The sequence below is a fragment of the Seriola aureovittata genome, chromosome 12 (genome assembly GCF_021018895.1).
Source record: "Seriola aureovittata isolate HTS-2021-v1 ecotype China chromosome 12, ASM2101889v1, whole genome shotgun sequence".
NCBI classification, from domain to species: Eukaryota; Metazoa; Chordata; class Actinopteri; order Carangiformes; family Carangidae; genus Seriola; species Seriola aureovittata.
Genome location: NC_079375.1, coordinates 18,284,454 through 18,302,840, shown reverse-complemented (window position 1 = coordinate 18,302,840; position 18,387 = coordinate 18,284,454). Strand labels below are relative to the sequence as shown.

The 18,387-nt window shown below is 39.5% G+C and overlaps 1 protein-coding gene across 1 annotated transcript in view; it reads right to left on the bottom strand.

The window, feature by feature from the left end:
- Positions 1-18,387, bottom strand: part of clstn2a (calsyntenin 2a) — a 142,315-nt gene that overhangs the window by 11,873 nt on the left and 112,055 nt on the right. Inside the window, exon 10 of the mRNA XM_056391168.1 lies at positions 2,366-2,528. Coding sequence (XP_056247143.1) covers positions 2,366-2,528 — 163 coding nt within the window. The remainder of the gene's footprint in view (positions 1-2,365; positions 2,529-18,387) is intronic.

Genomic DNA, 18,387 nt, shown 5'->3' with positions numbered 1-18,387 from the left:
CACACAACAGAGTGCTGGACCTTCACCTTAATATTTTCTTACTCATAAATACATTTACACACGCATATCATCAATTGTGAGGTCCTGATCTTTTTTTCTTTTTTAATGAAATCAGTGTGTTTAAGTTTTTATTTAAACATTTTAAGGATTGAATCTTTCAGAAAATGGCCCAAGGACTTGTGTGCTCCCACAACTGGATCCTGTTTAAACTTCTTCATGGCAGACATGGCTGCATTTCATTTAGGTGTCCCAGTTTCTTGGCTCTTGTAATGTACATGGCTGGTTTAGTGGCATTACTGGGACTGGGAATTAATATAACAAAAAATACTGTTTATTCTTGCAGCAGTGTACTAATATTTCAAATGTGATCACTGTTTGCCAAACGCATGCTAAAAAAGTAGCACATTGTGTTTCTACAACAGCTGCAAATGGCTTAAAAATATGTGATGGCATATGTTGATTGATGCATTCATTTCCGACATAAAATCACCCCACGCTCTTTTTGATGTCTTCCCCGTGCTTCCTCTTCTTTGATTAAGTATTTGTACACAGTGGGGTTGCTTTGAAAGTTCTCACCCACCTTTCTGCTGCAAATGAAATGTGATGGCAAACACAACATTTCCCATTCAAACTCAAGAACACCTCGCTGCTAGAGAAGACTGCTTAAAAAACAAACAAACAACCAAACCATTTTCTTGTTAACCTTGTATGGCGACAACACAGGGCTTGGTTTTTCTTTCAGGGCAGTGAAAGTACAGTGTGAACGCCTTTCGTTTCACATGTCTCATCATTATGTTGTTGATTGTGGGGAAAAGGGGATGGAGAAATGAGAGACTCTGAAAGGCAATCTTGCTCACTAATGGCCTGCAAAGTTATCAGTTGCGGCTTAGTGAAGCTTAAAGGAGCTTCATTGGGATGTAATAGCTGGCAAAGTTGTCCTCCATTCACTCTAGCTAATCCTTCCTTCAGGGCTTTCTCTCACAATCAGAGATTCATGGAAAGAGGCAGAAAGAGAAGAGAGGGCTGGATGAACCAAGGAAGAAAATGATGACGACAAAAAAGGAAAAAAAAAAAATGCAATCAGGCACGGGATGAAAAGAAATTTAAACAGCAACAGAAATACCATCAGGATTGAAGCTTTGGATGATGCTGGCGAGTGTAATGAGTGTTTTTTAGGAAAGCTGCAGAACGGATCACTACGTCTCTTTCTGCTCTCCTGTAAAGCACTTTTGTATAATTATTCAACTCATAAACATGGCAGCAGGGGTAGCTCTTAGTCATTCCAATGTGATCACCACTCGCTCTCATTCCCTGCCTCTGGAGGTGACACGCAGAATTTCCTGTTTGATATCCACTCCGCTCATGCTTTTCCATTTCAAAGAGGAAAAACTAGCAGCCCTGGGGTATAAATCTTAATCTCTTTATTTATCTTAACAGTCAGTCTCCTGCTTCCTCGCTCTCTCTTTTTGTGCTTCAAATGTAATTTGAATTTTATTTTTGTTGTACCTCTTAGTTAATGCATTTTCTCTGTGTTTACCACATGTCATCATCTTTTCAGGCTGCTCCTCCGGGCATATAAAAAGAACTGCAGCTTTTTGACCACTGCACCTGCAGACTGTGGACTGATTATTTCGCCTCTTGAAACTCCATTAATTGTCCAACTTTGCAAAAATTACATCACACTTTAGTCAGTGCACTAAATGCTAGACATGTTCTGAAGTGTGTATAAGTAATCTTTTCCTTTTGAGAACCGCACAGTTTCTGAGCAAAATACTTGAGTAGGCTTTGCTTGAAAAGCTTTGCAGCCTCTGTTTCAGTGGTACAAATGTACTTTATTCTGTAAAAATAAATGAAATCTACTTTTTCATATTTAAACAAAACCTCTCCTGAGAACACATTTAAAAACAGATAAAGGAAACACATGCACATACAGGTGACAAATGAAAGGAGAAGAAAAAAAGTGTCTTGGTAAAGAACAGATAACAACCTCATCTTCCTGTATTCCCTTATTTTGTGTTTTTTTTCCTCGTTATTTATTTGGTTTTACAACAAGCATTTACAATACTACAAGAGTTGTAACTGTCAATATGCAGTCATAAACCATTTAGATAATGAAGTGATAAAGATTTTCTCCTGTACTGATGTAACTTTGCCCATAGGAACTGATTTTCTAATTTTATGTGCAGCTAATAAATAAATGCCCTAATCTGGGGCTGAAAAGGCTGCGGCATATGAAACAGATGATATCACAGCTGTAAACAATCCCAACAACACCATGTTAATTGCACTTGCATCCTATTTCAGCCTCATGCATTACATTAAAGCTACTGTATGTTTTTTAGACAATGAACATGCATGCACTGACCTTGCCAGCAGGCACCCACAGTCAGCTGCGTATCAATCTTTGAGGTGTGGATCGGCCAGTCATCCGTCACCAGGTAGGGTTCATAGGTCACACCATCCACAAAGAGTGTCACTGCAGGAAATTCTACGTTGATCACATAATAGTGCCATTCCTTGTCACAGATCTGCGAAGGGGAGAGAACAGTTATCATATTATTATACAGCACTTTCTGCTATGTGACCGCTTATTATGTTTTTAAACAAGAAAATATCGCTGGTTTGTACAAACACAAAATTAGGACAGCCTTATAGAATATATTACTTCGCCAACTACATTTGGTTTTTCAGGGTCTTATTTAGGTTAGGAGCATTTTCCTGCAAAGGATTATAAGGCTGCTGTAATGAAGATGATGATATTTACTCCAATCATGCAGCCGAAACTAAAGGCACATCTTTGAATGCTCCCCGCCTCTCTACCCTCAGTGAAATAGATGCAACAAATTCCGCTCCTCATCCTTGGATCATTTGCTCCCTGTCGTCAGATAGATGCCGTCTAATGAGCTGTTCATTAAAGGCAGACGATGAGTGACAAACACGGCTGCAGAGGACCCGTGCTCCACGTAATTTATATCTACCATGGCAAACACTCTTTGATCATTTGGATAACTTCTAAGGACCCATCCTATTCTCCCTCCTTCCCCCACCTCTGTACCCACCCCACACACACACACACACACACACACACACACACACACACACAACACACACACACACACACACACACACACACACACACACACACACACACACACACACACACACACACACACACACACACACACACACACACACACACACACACACACACACACACACACACACACACACACACACACACACACACACACACACACACACACACACACACACACACACACACACACACACACACACACACACACACACACACACACACACACACACACACACACTTTTTTTGCAACCAGGGCAATAATGTCAAAACATATTCACTGTTTTTGCTTACATGGCTTTAGGGCTCCACCTAAGGATCATTTTTATTATTGATGATCCTGCAGATTATTTTCTCGATTAATCAATCAATTGCCTTATCTATAAAATGTCAGAAAATAGTGAAAAATTTCCCAGAGCCCGACATGACAGTGTCTGTTTTGTCCAAACAACTGTCAAAAACTCATATATTCAGTTTACTGTCATTTATGACAAAAAAGCAGAGATTCGAGAAGCTGGAACTATTGACTTTTTTTTTGCATTTTTGCTTGAAAAAATTACTGAAATAATGGAACAATTTTGACAATTAATTTTCTGTCGACTGACTAATTTTTCAGCTCTTCAAGGCTTTTGCCCTGAAACGTTTGATTAGAGTGAAGCACAGTTGAGTAATAACTTGAGGTTTGAATTAAAGTCCAGTTAGTCCAGAGGCTTTTGAAAAGCAGGTTTAGAGCAGAATTGGAATTTTGTTTTGAATTGCCTGCAGGTGTGAGTGTGAGAGAAAATGTGTTTATGTGTTATGCTGTGGCCACATTATGAATGGAAGGAATAGATTCTCATGTTTGCAAAATTTCAAAATATGCAAGTTAATTTTTTTCTGGCGGCGGAAACAAGTTGAGAACACAAAGTTGACGGTAACATCTCCTTCACACTGACATGGCAAATTTGTTGGTGAATAGTTGCAACAGATCCTGTAATTAAGGGGCAACATTATCATTCATCTCGAGTTGTGTTTCTGTCCACCTGGCGAACGTAAGTCCAACATCCTCTCAGCTCTGTGGGAAATTTCTACATCTTTAGAACCAGCCAGCCAATGTGTGCCAATGGACAATGTATGAACGTTCCTTGCACCCAGAGCAAACTGCGACCTGTCATGTCACAGTAGGTTTTAGGTGTTATATGATGTAAAAATGCCAAATAGAAATGTTGCTTTCCCCTATTTTACAGGCTCAAAGGATGAATGACACATACAACACTGCACGGGGTCCTGAAAGCAACAACACTGTTCTTAATCTGGATCACCGTGAGATGTGAAAAACATCCATACATCAACTTAAACCACTTAAACTGTGAGTGTATTTACTTTTAAAGTGATACTCTCAGGTAGGTAGAAAGAAGTCTTAAAGGATTTATAAATCCTCCCATTATCCTTTCTCTTGTTCTGGCTATAGCATCTGTTTTTCTGTAATCAGTCTTGTGTGAAGGATTCGGATGAATTAACAGCAAATGGTTTATTTGCACTGAAGAGAAGAATATATACTGATTTGAGATGCACGGAGAAAAACAGCAGGAAAGAAAACAACATTCAGAAGGATTTTGATTTGTTAGATTTCTTTCTAAGGCTCACACACACACACACACACACACACACACACACGCACACGCACACGCACACGCACACAAACACACACACACACACACACACACACACACTGGTAGTTTATTCAAGCTGTGATATGAACTAATGGGGTTGAGACCTGTGCTGGAGCTACCAGGAATCTCCAGGGATGTTTGATTTAGAACGTACAGTCTCACTCTTTATGAGTGTGAAAAGACAAAAATTCCCACAGGATATCCCAGATACCCCTCCTGCACACACCTCTCAACAGATACTGGGGAAAAAAACCCAGTGACTGTGGTTTCTATGACTTCGCTTCCTTATATGACCACGAGTAGATCTGAGCCTCATCATTCAAAACTATACTTCTGCACCACTGTACTGCTTCATGTACTGTACACAGATTGAAATATCCCAGGATGCCATGCATGTGTTATTGACAATGACAGTGTGTTTCAGTTTCATCAGCTCACATTCAGGATTTGTACGTGTACTTGACTAGACAGGCAGAATGAATTGCCACTTTCGTTTAGCAGCTGGGTGGCTGACTGCCAGCAGAGGTGAGTGCAGAGTTACATTTCTCCACAACTGCTCTGTTTGTGTTGGTGACTGTCTCCCCTTACAGTGCAGTTAGTAGTCCCAATGCGCTAATCATGTGGAGCCTATAAAAGAATGACCATATAGTTCAATGCTATAATGCAATAATAGCTGCATTATGTAAAGGCCTTTTAATGATAAAATAAATATTCTTTACCTCTTTGTAATATACCTGCCAATCTCTCTCTTGCTCGTCCCCTTTCGCTCTATTCCTCACTTTCATCTTACCTCATTACTCCACTCTGCCCCTTCTCCAACTGCTTAACAGTGGAAAATATAAAACTGTGCTGGTTTATTTATTACGATCAGATAATTCTAATGTTCCTGACCTCTCCCTGTCAAAACACAACATCAGTTCACACCCCCAGCCCTACAGGGCCTTTTTGGGGCAAGATCAGAAGAGTTTGGACATGCAAATTTATCAGAAGTCTCTTTCAATTTCATTTTTTCAGCATCCTCTGAACTTAAAATAGACACGGAAAAAATAGAATTAGAGGCATTTAACCTTTTCGTTGCTGGACTTTGACATTAGTTACAGCTGTGTTGGTTAAGCATGACATTTAATCTGCTACCTTGTTGGGGTACAATGTACAACGATGCTGCCAGAGCTACAAAAAAAATTGTTAGTATCATGTGTGAAACAAGACAGGTGTTTACATCCGTGTTAGCACCCCGGGGTGGGGGGGGGGTGTACCTACAGCTTAATGCTAACACTTTCATGAAGCACAATCACAATGCAAATGTGCAGACGTTTATGAGTTTATGAGTACACTATTTACCATGTTCATTATCCTAGTTCAGTGGTTTAGCATGCTAACACTAGCACTAAACACAACATACATGTGAGGCTGATGGGACTCTCATTGATTTAGCAGGTATTTGGTGTGAGATAAACTTCAGGAGGTGGACATGAATTATCAGAACTAAATTTCAAGAGAACCCATTTAATCATTTGAGATATTTCAGTCTGAAACAAAGCCATCCAGCATCCATAGAGTCACACCACTAGCAGTGTGGAAATATGGCAGCAACAAACTGAGTTTTTTCTCAAACAGTAAAGCTGATTGTTTCTCCTGTAATCTCTCATCTCGCGCAGGCTCACCCATTCTTTCTCTCCGTCCTTGAATGTAGTAACTGATGGAGAGGGTGCTGGACAGAATGGCAGAATTAAAGGGCATTAACAAATAATTCCTGGATGTCTATATAATTTTTTACTATATAATTCAAACACTCATGCTCAGCGACTGCCGGTATGAAAGTCCTTAGGAGCTCTCAGTACACTCGTAATCAGACTCTATTGTTTGAATATTTAAACGCAAAGGTTCAATTCAATGTCAAGCTGACAGGAACCGAGGGCCAGACAATGAAGAGAAATACTGTCTATTGTTCTATTTAATAAAAATCGACATGTGTAAATAATAAAACATTATTAGCAAGATCGCGAGTCATTTTGTTACAGTTTACGGAGTAGCTGTAGTGCAATCATCTATGATACACGCCTGTTAAGACGGTTCTGTTATCAACTTCAGAACATTAAACACAAACACAGACAATTTACAATCTTTCTCCTCTCTCCCGACATCTTTGTCATTACACTGATATCAGATTCCATGGCACTCACACTAGTTGTTAGTGCTGTGATATTTCACATCTGTGTTTAAAGTTATTTCTAAATGGTCATATGAAGATAAAAAATATCTTAAGTTATGAAGTTCACATTACAAATATGTTTTCTGAGACATAAACCTGCAATAACTGATTGGCTGATCAGCTAGTGTGCAGTGGCGATGAAAACAGCTGCCTGCCAGCTGCAGTGAGAGTGAACCAGAACAGTACAGCTGTGGTCATGATATCTTTTTAATATCAAAATATTCATTTCTGCATCTTTTTAGTCCAATTTTGGAGATGAAACTGAAGATGCCTGCAGAGCCTGTGGATGTGTGTTACTGGTGTACAAGATTAGAGTTTTTGGTTTATCCTCACCATGACATTTTGTTTTCTTGCTTTTTGTTTTTATTTCGTGTGCATGATCAAAATCTTGTCTGTAGTTTAGGGCTGCAAGTAATTATTATTTTTTGATTAATTTGCCAATATTTATACAGTGAAAAATGCTCATCCCAGTATCTCAGAGTCTAACTTGGTGTCTTCAGACATTTTGTTTTGTCCAGCCAACAGTTCAAAACCAAAAGATATTCATTTTACAAAAAACTGGCATTGATTATTAAAATTGTTGCCAAGTAATGTTTGTTTGGATCGACAGAGGCAGAAGTGACAAGGTCAGAGGTTTGGCTGCAGTAGCAGAAAATAGTAAAACCTAAATTAACATAATAACCAAATCTGAATTTGACTTAATTTACGTAAAACATCCGCTGATGAAACATGAACAGTCTGAACAGCATCACAGGCTGTATGTTCTGTGGTCTTTTGTTAATGCGTGTATTTGTCATTGACCAGGAAGAGTGTTGAGCACTAACTAGCCGCCAGATGGTGGTTATTATTAAGGTGGTCATTCATCATGTGGTAAAACATTAAAAATCTTCTGGTGGACAGGGCTTGTCTTCTGTCTTTGCTCAGATATTTCCCTGCAGATTATTCAAGTGTCCATTTTCTTTTTATTACTATTCATTCATGTTTAAATCATTTTCATTTGGCCTGTGTGTAATTTGCCTGTCAGTTTGAACGGTCTGCCCTTTGTTGGTTTATAATCAAAAAGTCAACACAGAGGACCCGTGTTGACTTGAAACACAGCCCAGGTGACATTTTCCAGTCCAAGCACTGTGACTCACACAACTCTTTACAATCATTTCTACCACAAGGCCTCACAAAATGGTGTTTACATATTTTCTTCTTCTTTTCTGATTGTTTTGTTCCTGTGGAGAGGGAGGTGAGGGAAAGGAGATATGAAGACAGGATGTGGGAGAGAGGAGAGGAGTCTCTCAGTGTAAAATCTCATGGCGACTGTAATGATGAGGTCAGAGGAGATGACTGTGTCACCATGTTTCCAGGCCAGTCCCAATGGACCCATCAGCACCAGCTGCTGAGCAGCAAAAAAAAGGTCCCAACAGGTGGATTTCAGAATGTCACACCACAGCGCTTTTAAACAAAAGACGAAGAATTAAAAAAAAGAGAGAGAGCAGACAAACTGACCAACTACAGACAAACGATAACAATATCGCTGCTTTATGGAGTCAGTTGTGAAGTTACAGTCTTTAATCCAATCCAGCACTCAGTTTTTTTATGCTGCTGACTGTCTAAATTTGAGAAATCATACTTTCAAAAAACACACACATAAACATCTACACACATCAATAGCTGATATCATCAGCAGTACTCGTTCTGCTGCAGAGGCATGTTTGTTTACACAATGCTTGTCTGACGGAACATTAGTCAGTGAGAACATGAAAGTATTTCTGCAACACTAACAAGACAATTTAAACTCTGTAATGAGCTGGTCCCAAAGAGGGTGCAGGTCAGAGCCGCCCCACAACAGAGCGAGAGAGACAGAGAAACAGAAACAGAGGCAGAGGTAGAGAGACACTACGACCATGTCCCTGCTCATGTACTGTGGCCATATTTTAAAATACTTTTCTTTTTTCTACATTTTGGACTTCTATTCAAATGAAGTCGCAGTTTTCCAACAAAGCAAACAGAACATTTTGAAAAGTACTTTCCAGACAGGGTCACATGATGATATTTTTTTTTGATAGACTTCCAAAATTGACTATTTCTACCTTTTTGATGGATTAAACCTCTTTTGCTGAATAACTGCGGGAAACAGTAACTTACGACTGCAACTGTAAAACAGGAACACATCTGGAAGCCAAAGTGTGGAAAATAACAACAGCATTTCCTCCAATAAAAAACTTTTCATCTTTCTTACTTTTATGGCTCAGAATGCTACAGATTTGCGCCCAAATGCAGCGCAGGTTCAGCTAACTACAAAAACTACTTTTGTCAGAATGAACCGCTGCTTATCAGACAATGCCAAAAGGATTACTGAAATGAAATGCCAGCATTTCATTAAACATTTAAGAACTTCAATAGAACAAGCTGAGGACGGCGAAAACACAAGATGATGGGAAAAATACGAGAAACTGGGAATAAAGAAGGTGCAGAGGGAAGGAGAGCAGTCAAGATTTTTGAATCCTGGCTCTAAAACATGCTGGATCTTGAGACTAAGCAAGGTCAATCTTAAGACTGACAGGGCCCCTTTGAATATTAATTAGCATATTAACACCCATGGCACGCCCACATAGGTGCTTTCAATTATTTAGCCTGATAAAACCTCTTCTCAGGAATGTGTGGGGCAGGTACAGACTCTGCTTCACCGACGTTCCCTCTTCAACCTCTTAGTATTATCAACCTTTTAAGGCCTTTTTCACAGCACAGGTTTTACTCATAACATCAAGGATAGCTATGGTTTTTTTTTTCAAGTGTCCCAATAAAGCTGGGCAGTCTGCATCTGGATTCGGCTCAATTGCAGGCCTGAATCAGTTAAACACTAATTTTAGAACCAGTGTGACTTTCTGCTCGAGCTGTTGTTTTTTGACACGAGGTTTAAGAGGGATCACGATGCCAGGTTAATTGCCTCTTACGCTGAATGTGATGAAGGACTTGTTCGCTCATGTATGATAGTGGTTTAGTCACTTGACTGGGTGGCAGGTATCAGGCAGTCAGTGCCCTAGTTATTGGTTTGCTTGCCGTCATGTTTGTTTAGTTTTAGTTTGTGGTGGAAAGTGAGTGAGAGAAGAAAAATGCATCGGATGTACTGTACATATTGTATATATTGTAAAGAGTTTGCCATCCATGAGCCATCAGTATATATGTTCAGTTGGAATCAGCTGTATTAGCATAAAGCCTGCTGGCTGCATGTTAACACTTGCAACAGCAGTAATGGTAAATCAGTCCTGCTGTGGTGGAAACTGAAGCAGCTAAATGGCATTCAGCCGTCATTTTGAATATTCACACCTGTGCCTTTTCCTACTTGACTGTGTCAAAATGCCTTCTGTGAAAAAGCCCTCTTCTTTTCAGTAAACATTGTTTGGTGATGTGATTCCCAGCATAGATCTAATCCTCATCAACCAGCAGAAGTCTAATCAGCAGGAATAATTAAAAGCACCTATGTGAGTGTGCTGGGTTTTTAAATTAGGAAGGAGACCGCCAGGGAGGTGCTTTACTCATCATGCAATTTCTCAAGTATGAGGGAACTATTCAAACAGTTTCTTTCTTTTAACTTGGATAAAGCAACAGCACAGAAGCTATGACATAGATTTCTGACTTTCTTTTTGGAGAACTGGGGCTATTCTCTCAGTGTTTTTACACCTTGATATTATATATAAAGTATAATTGTCTTGCTACATTGTTCTTTCGACTTATTGTTTCTGACCCTGACATTGACATGTCACCTTCCAGCTCCACTCAAACTTCAGCCTTTGACTATTTCTTAGTGATCTGGATTTGTAAAACATTTGGAGGATGCTCTATCCCTCAGATGGAAGAATACACAACCTCCTTCAGGTATTCTCAAAGACAGATTACCTCCTTCTTTTCACAACTGCTTTAGATAGAATCAAAGACTGTTCACTGGTATCCAGACACTTTCTGTTCAGTCCACTATTACCGGAACTATCTCCCCGCCTTACAGAGATGGTGCCCGCTGTATATTACCACACAATAGCAGTGTTTTATTGCTGAGAGTAAAACAGTAGCGATAAGCCCATCTATCTTGTGGAAATCTGCCAAGGCATATTTACAAGAGGCTATTACATCTTATGTATGGGCATGAAAGAAGGAAGATCTAGAGTTCCAATTGGACTTAGAAAATACTATACGAAGTTGGGGCTGAGTTGTCACCCAAAGGATATCTGGCAAAACAATTAGACGCTGCCTGCTCAGTATTAGACCCAACTACTAACAAGGAGAGCAGTCCCAAAACTTTATTTTTGTGCAAAACAGAGGTTATATGAATCAGGTATTAAACCAGATTGGCATATTGTGCATCTTGCTAAGGAGAAAAACCAATCCACACATAATCCCTTTCTCACGGATAGCACTGGGGCATTTTAAATCTGCTGACATAAACAGAATAATGAGGACATTCTGCTGTCTGCTGAGAAGCCATTTAATAGGGTCAAGTTTATTTTGATGCACTGGAGAGGTTTAGGATGGAAGGAGGATTCCTTATATGGATACAAACCATACATTAGGAGTTCAGATCAGTTCTTAGTGACAAACAGTGCCCCACAGGTATACTCACTTTTTTGCTAATGTGAAGGATATGATAATTGGTTAGGACTGGTGCATGAATTTGCATATATTGCGGATAATTTTCTTTTGCTCCTGTTCTCTCCAAACCTATCGATTTCTTACCTTCTGTGAATTTAGCATTCACATGATTTATTTAATAAATCTGAAGCTTCGCCTTCAGGCACAATTGCGCTCTATCCTCGCAATCTCCTCTGGCTTTTTCCATGCTCCATTATCTGTTCTCTCTTCTCCTGCTATCCCCACCTCCACCTCACCTCTCCCTCCTAGCGTCCACCTCTCTTCTCTTTCTCATCTCCTTTGTTCTTATTCACATTCCTTGCCTCTCCTCTGCTTCCTCTCATCGGCCACTGTTGTGGCACTGCATTATTGATGCCAGCCTATTATGTGTCAGTGTGGTGGAAGGGAGTGACAAGGATAGTGAAAGTTAGAGGAAAATAAAATAAAATAAAAGAACTGTAAAATAAAGATAGAAAGGAAGAGCTAAAATGCTCAACAAAAACTTGCAATACTGTCTAACACATGTTGCCATACAAATATCTAATAATATATTTCTATTATGTGCCCTCAAAGTTAAATGTAATGTATATGCCATACAAAATATTTAATACCCACAACTCACTGGAGTTTTGTACTATTTCAAAGGAAAATTATTAAGAATTTTATTAAGAATTGCATCAAGGTCTGCTTTCAGGCCTTAGTTTAAGTAAGGTCAATGCAAAATATGTCTGCCACTTCAAGTCAAAGGTCTGCTTTGCAATTATGTTTTGCTGCATGATTGTTGAAATGTTTTTGTCAGTCGGTCTGTCGGTTAATGAAGCAATATAATATCAGTGAATTATTGAAAATTTACTTTAGGGTCGGCATAAAAAGCTTTTTTTTTTTTTTTTTGCCTAAAGCAATGGCAGGAGTTAGAGAGGGAGGGCACCCGACAATCTCCAAGAGATGGAGAGATAGATGGAGTAGGAGAAAACAGAAAGATGAGATATGGAAGAAACCAGCAATCAATACATTAGTATGCTCACTGTATGCTTATGTAGTGCATTTGGACCACTCAGCATGTCTGCTGAGTGGTCCATGAGCAGGGGATAGGGGCATTAAGTACCCCACCTCAGCACACAACCTGCATAGACATTTACATTTAGTGAGATGTAGCAGCTGTACATGGGAGTAACACAGAAAGCTCCTGGAGGAGACAAAGTACAGCTGAGCTCTCAAATGAGGTCAGTTGAAAAATGGACACTAGAAATTAAATAAACACACTCTGAAAATGTACGCACTAGAGGAAATGTTCAATCTCTTCCCTGTCACTGTCTTTTTCTGTTCTGCTCTCACAGAAACACGCAAAATATGTTTTATCAGTGCCAGCTAGTCTGCTTCTATACTAAAGCATGCTGCATTTTGAGTCCTTGCAATAGGATGACTTGCAAAATTAGAGTGATTCATAGCAATCTGAAAAGTGAATAAACACAGTAATGCCAGAGAGCATGTGATGGCAATTGAAATTGTGAATCTGTGAGAGGCTTTCATGCAACTAAAAGCAGCGTGTCACTTCAAGGAGATTTTTTGAGATTTGACTATTATAAAATCTTTTTACACATTTTTTCCGCCGTGTGACAAATACAGCCCTCTTCCACTGTCATTCCAGATGCTTTCAGCTTTCACCTTTAAAAACATATTCTTGTATACGCCACGTACACTGAGTGAAATGGAAGTACGTTGTAATTGAAATGAAGCATTTATCAGTCAGTTTCTCGTGTTTGAGATGGAGCTGGATCACTCTTTGAATAGGCACTTCAATCTCTCCTGGTATCTGCAACAAACAGGCAGAGAGGCAATACACACTCTTACACGTACACACACCTCCAACACCATCCAATTAATCTCCTGAGAAACAAAGGGAGGCTTCTAATCAACACAGGACAGAGAACAAGCCATGGCACAACAAGCATGGTAATAGCAGGCAGATAAGACAGATAATTGTAGATGCTGCAAAGACAAGATTCCAACATTCAGTCGCTATAGTCGAACTCGGACATAAATGATAGATAGCAGGGGGTCTGCAGTTGTTCCAAGCAGTGAAATTGGGCAAAATTGGAAAGTTTATTTGTGATTCACAACACATGGTCCACCACCATGCTCCGTCAATTGTACAGTTATCTTGGACTGATGTGCAGCCGCTGCCAACACAAATAATTCATTGTCTCTTTTAATCTGTTTCACATCTCAGACCTCAGCTGAGAAAAAATACTGTGTGTTTGTCTCTCTCACCTTTGTGTTAACATGGCTTTTTTCTGACTCTATCTATAAGGACCCTGCTGTGAGTAAATAACACCACATTTGTAAGGGCTTAGATCAATGCCCCATCGCACACACTTGTTCTTTATCTTACTAAGTTGGGCAAAAATACAAAGACATTCAATCTTGAAATAGGGACAGTATAAAGAGGCCCAGTTTCTTTGTTTTGTAACTTTGTATGTTTTTTTCTTCTTCCTATGCTTGACATATTCCTGCCATCTTTGGCTTACAGGACATTACACGCATGAATCTTGACGTGTATAAGACTTGTGTGACTGTGAGTGAATATCTCTTGGACAGCTGGATTGTACTGATAGGTTCTCTCAACTCAGGGAGACTGAATAATGTGTGCAAAGAGGAGTGATCCATCCTCTAGTCCATTACCAAGGCTGAATCATTGCTAGGGAAGAAAATAGGTATGCTGTGTGTGTGTGTGTGTGTGTGTGTGTGTGTGTGTGTGTGTGTGTGTGTGTGTAGGTGTGGCTGGCCTTGTTTTAATCTATTGTGGGGTCTGAAAACCAGGAGCCCACTGTAATTGTGGGGTCTGGCAGCTGCTTTGTGGACACCAAAAGGCTGGAGCCCACAAGTGTAAATGGCTGTTTGATGGTTTTAAACATTCAGGTTAGAATAAGGTTTAGGTTGGGGTTATGCATTCAGTTGTGATGCTTAAGGTTAGGGAAAGGAAAGGGGATAGGGAATGCTTTTCTGTCAATGACAGGTCCCAACAAATGTAGTAAGACAAGGATGTGAGCGGTGTGTTTGTGTGTGTGTGTGTGTGTGTGTGTGTGTGTGTGTTCACATATGCACTGAGGTTCCTGTCAGATGTGACATTCCTCCAGAGTGTTCGATCGACATGGAAAATAGAAGCCTCTCTCTCTATCGCCCTCTCTTTGCCAGCTTCCTTTCATCCCTCTCTTCCCCTCCCCTCTCGGGTGAGAATTGCAAAATCAATAGAGCTAAATGGAGTTGCCACGGAAGCCATTGAGTGTCCTTTCTAAGTGCTGGAGGAACAAGGACAGTAAGATGCAGCTGTGACAACCCACAGTCACCTTCTTCTTCTTCTTTCTATCCACCAAAACTCTTCTCTCAACAGTTTCTATCACTGTCTGAGCTTACCCACGATTCATCACTAGGTTATTTGTCACTAGGGAGTGTAGCAGCTCCTACCCTTAGTTCATCTTATGTTTGGTCTAGTTATTACTACATGACATGGTATAAATATGTAATTTGAATATTATAAAAGTCATAGATTGAATAACATAAATAACCACAGGTAGTAGTGAGTAAAAAAGAAAAGTGTGTGATCTAACAGTGAGGTTAGATATTATGTTTTTACACTTGTCACTTACTCCATGCATTAAGCTCTATTTATTCAGAAGGTTTCACTGAGGTCAAGAGCTCTTACGAAAGAAACCAGAGAACACATTACTGTACATATACACAACATTATAACAAGGCAGTCACACAAGCCAACTAGCAGATGCCACTGCACAAGGTAAACTGACATTACATTATGATCTACAGTAGCACAGTGTATCTGCAGACTGTTCTGCTACAAGACGTTTTAAAATCCTAATTATATGAATTCATATTATATGGATCTATACTTGAAATTACTGTTTTGTCATTCTCTTAATTTTTATGAAGAAAGAAAATTAAAATGAAAAACGGGGCAATGCATAGGACATGATGCTCACATCTAATTAGAATTTAATCGACTTTTTTCACAGCAGACATTTTGGCAGCGTCTGAAATCAAACCCTGTTTGCAATATAATACACTTCTGACTTGTTTGAGTGCCTTAGTGTGAAGTGCATGTGAAATGTAGTCCATTCCCCAATTCAGTGCCCTTTAAAAGATGCTAAAACTGCATTTTATAGAGGATAAAATTACAGTAGTGACACACTACACCTGTCAGTGATGACACAGTCATGGTTTTTCAGTTTGCTGCTCACTATAGTAGTAAGTGGATTTGTGAACGAGGGAATACTTTTGCAGCCATTGACTTGTTATAACTCTATCAAGTGTCCATCTACCTTTAAGCCAGTGTGACCTAGTGCTCACAACACCCATTAATTAAAGGTGCTATATGTAAGTATTTGTTATCACTACATAGCCAACATTAGCATTAATAGCCATTTATTTAACAGTCTAGAAGAAAGGTTGTGTGTTCAGCATCAAACTTGATTCTTTTACTGTCCAAGATGCCCGTGTTGTACTGGCGGCAGACTGGACGCTCTAGTGACTCTTGATATACGAAGGAGTATTACGAGATGGGGCAGTTTGGGCCTTGCTAGTTTGCATGATAACTTCAGTAGATATCTTTGCAGCACAATCCATAGCGGTCTATGACAAAACGTCAAAACTGTTATTTCTTCACATTCCTGTTGATAATTTTAGTTAATTTTTGAATGTTACATATATACTTACACATAGCACGTGTAATGTTATTAATTAGACTTCTCAATATTTCATGTTCACTACTCCTGTTTGCAGTTACTAATGCTAAACTTCATTGACCATTCAATGGTATTTTTTTTACGGATTTAAAAGGAACTTTAAATTGGATTTTGAAATAAAGAATTAAAAAATGTATGTGCCTGCATTTTCCCTTGAGTTGTAAAGTTCGCTACACCTTCTGGCCTCTTCAGAGGAAAAAATCCAAAGAGAATATTGTATTTATAGAAGGTTGCAACTGTTTTCAAAGACACAGTGCTCATTTTTTCTTTGACATAAATACCATGTGTTGCTTCAGGGCACACATCAGGTTTTGAAGTCAGTTCTTTAGATTCAAAGAACAGTGGTTTCTTTCTAGACTCACCATTTTGCACTGAGATTCCACAATAAGAAAGACCTAAATCAGCTGTAAAAGAGGTAGAGACACCAGTTTCTCCCTTGACAATAGCCTTTAGACAATAATGCAATCCAGCTGCAAGACATCTTTTCTCATCAATAAAACTTCAGCTTCACTAATCCACTGCTTTTTCCTCCTGAACATAAAACATTTGAAAAAAAAATATTATCAAAAATATCATTAAAATTAAAAGCAAAGGAAATCATTACCATAAGCAATATATGAGAATCACAGAGTAGATTTTCATCTTTTAATCAGCCCATTTGCGCTCCTATGTCATTTTGCTTGTTAAGCTCCTGTATTTCAGACCAGTTTCCATTTATATTTAATTAGTCTCTGCACAAGTGACTTGTTCAGTTGGGTAACTCAACACAAATTCTCTTTGACTGCACTGCATGCTTCCTCCGTGGTCCTTTACAACATCCAACTAAAGGAGCAAATGGGATCCCTGCTATCTACGTACTGTATATGTGTGTGGGAGAGAATAAGTCAGAGAGAGAATAGGAGGAAGATAATGAGAGACTGAGAGAGAATGAGAAGAAGCTAGACTGAAATAGAACAGTGTCTTGAGGTTGTTTGCAAAGCAAACGCAGCAGTCTGCTATTGGCTGCCCTTCTCTTTGTCGCATCCACCTCTGTGGGCCTCAGGAGAAAAGAACGCTGGTCTGAGAAAAACACTTTTCAATCTACCTTTGGCCTATAACAAACAGCTACCTCGTTGGAGGGTACACACTAAAAAAATATATTTTGTTGTACCTGTGACCCACAACAAACAACTCTCTGGCTGAAAGATACACACCAGCACCAGCAGAGATAGCGGGAAGGAAAAACGCACTGTGATATTTGCATCCATCTCTCCTGACGCTAAAAACAGTCTTGCACATCATTTTTCATGCAATTTTCTATGCAAATGTAAAATAAAAATCCAAAACAAAACTAGTCATTGGAGTCGACGCACATGCAAATCCACACTCACACATGCATGAGCACACATGCAGAAAAACCCAAATACAAATCTCTTATAATCTGCTTAGTGAGCAAAAACTCTGGAGAGCTTGCTGTAATTATGGAGCATTTTCTAATAACTTAAGTGTGAGGTGGATATACTCTGTATCCCAAAGGAAAACAATTTGATTAGATTTACATCTACCATGCATTATTACTGAGCTGGGGAGAGTCTGTGGAAAAGGGGAGATTCCTGTACAAGAGAGTTCGGCTTATCATCAAAATCATCTCAGCTGTGGGGATTTTCTTTTCTTTTTTACAGTAGGATTTTCTCTGCTCAGTGGCTGCTTGGCAAGCTAGAGTGACTAGGCGTCCTTCAGCTGGATGATTCTCATCCAAGCGTTCTCCTTGCTGAGGTCTCCTTGAGCAAGACCTTTAATCCTGCCAGCTCCACGGTCACTGCTCTGTCCCTGCACTGTAATCCCGATGGTAAGGTGAGGGGTAGATGTCACTGTGTGAACTTGTGAACTGTGTGGACTAAAACTTTAAATTGTGATCTTTACGTTTAGATAAAATACCTGCCTGCTGTGCATCATACCAAGAGTATTTCCAAGGTTATTTACAGCACCATTATATTAATCTGCAGGATACTTCTAGGGACAAAAAGAATATCTTATTATATGCGTCTCCCGAGCTGAAGCAACTTCATACGGTGAATC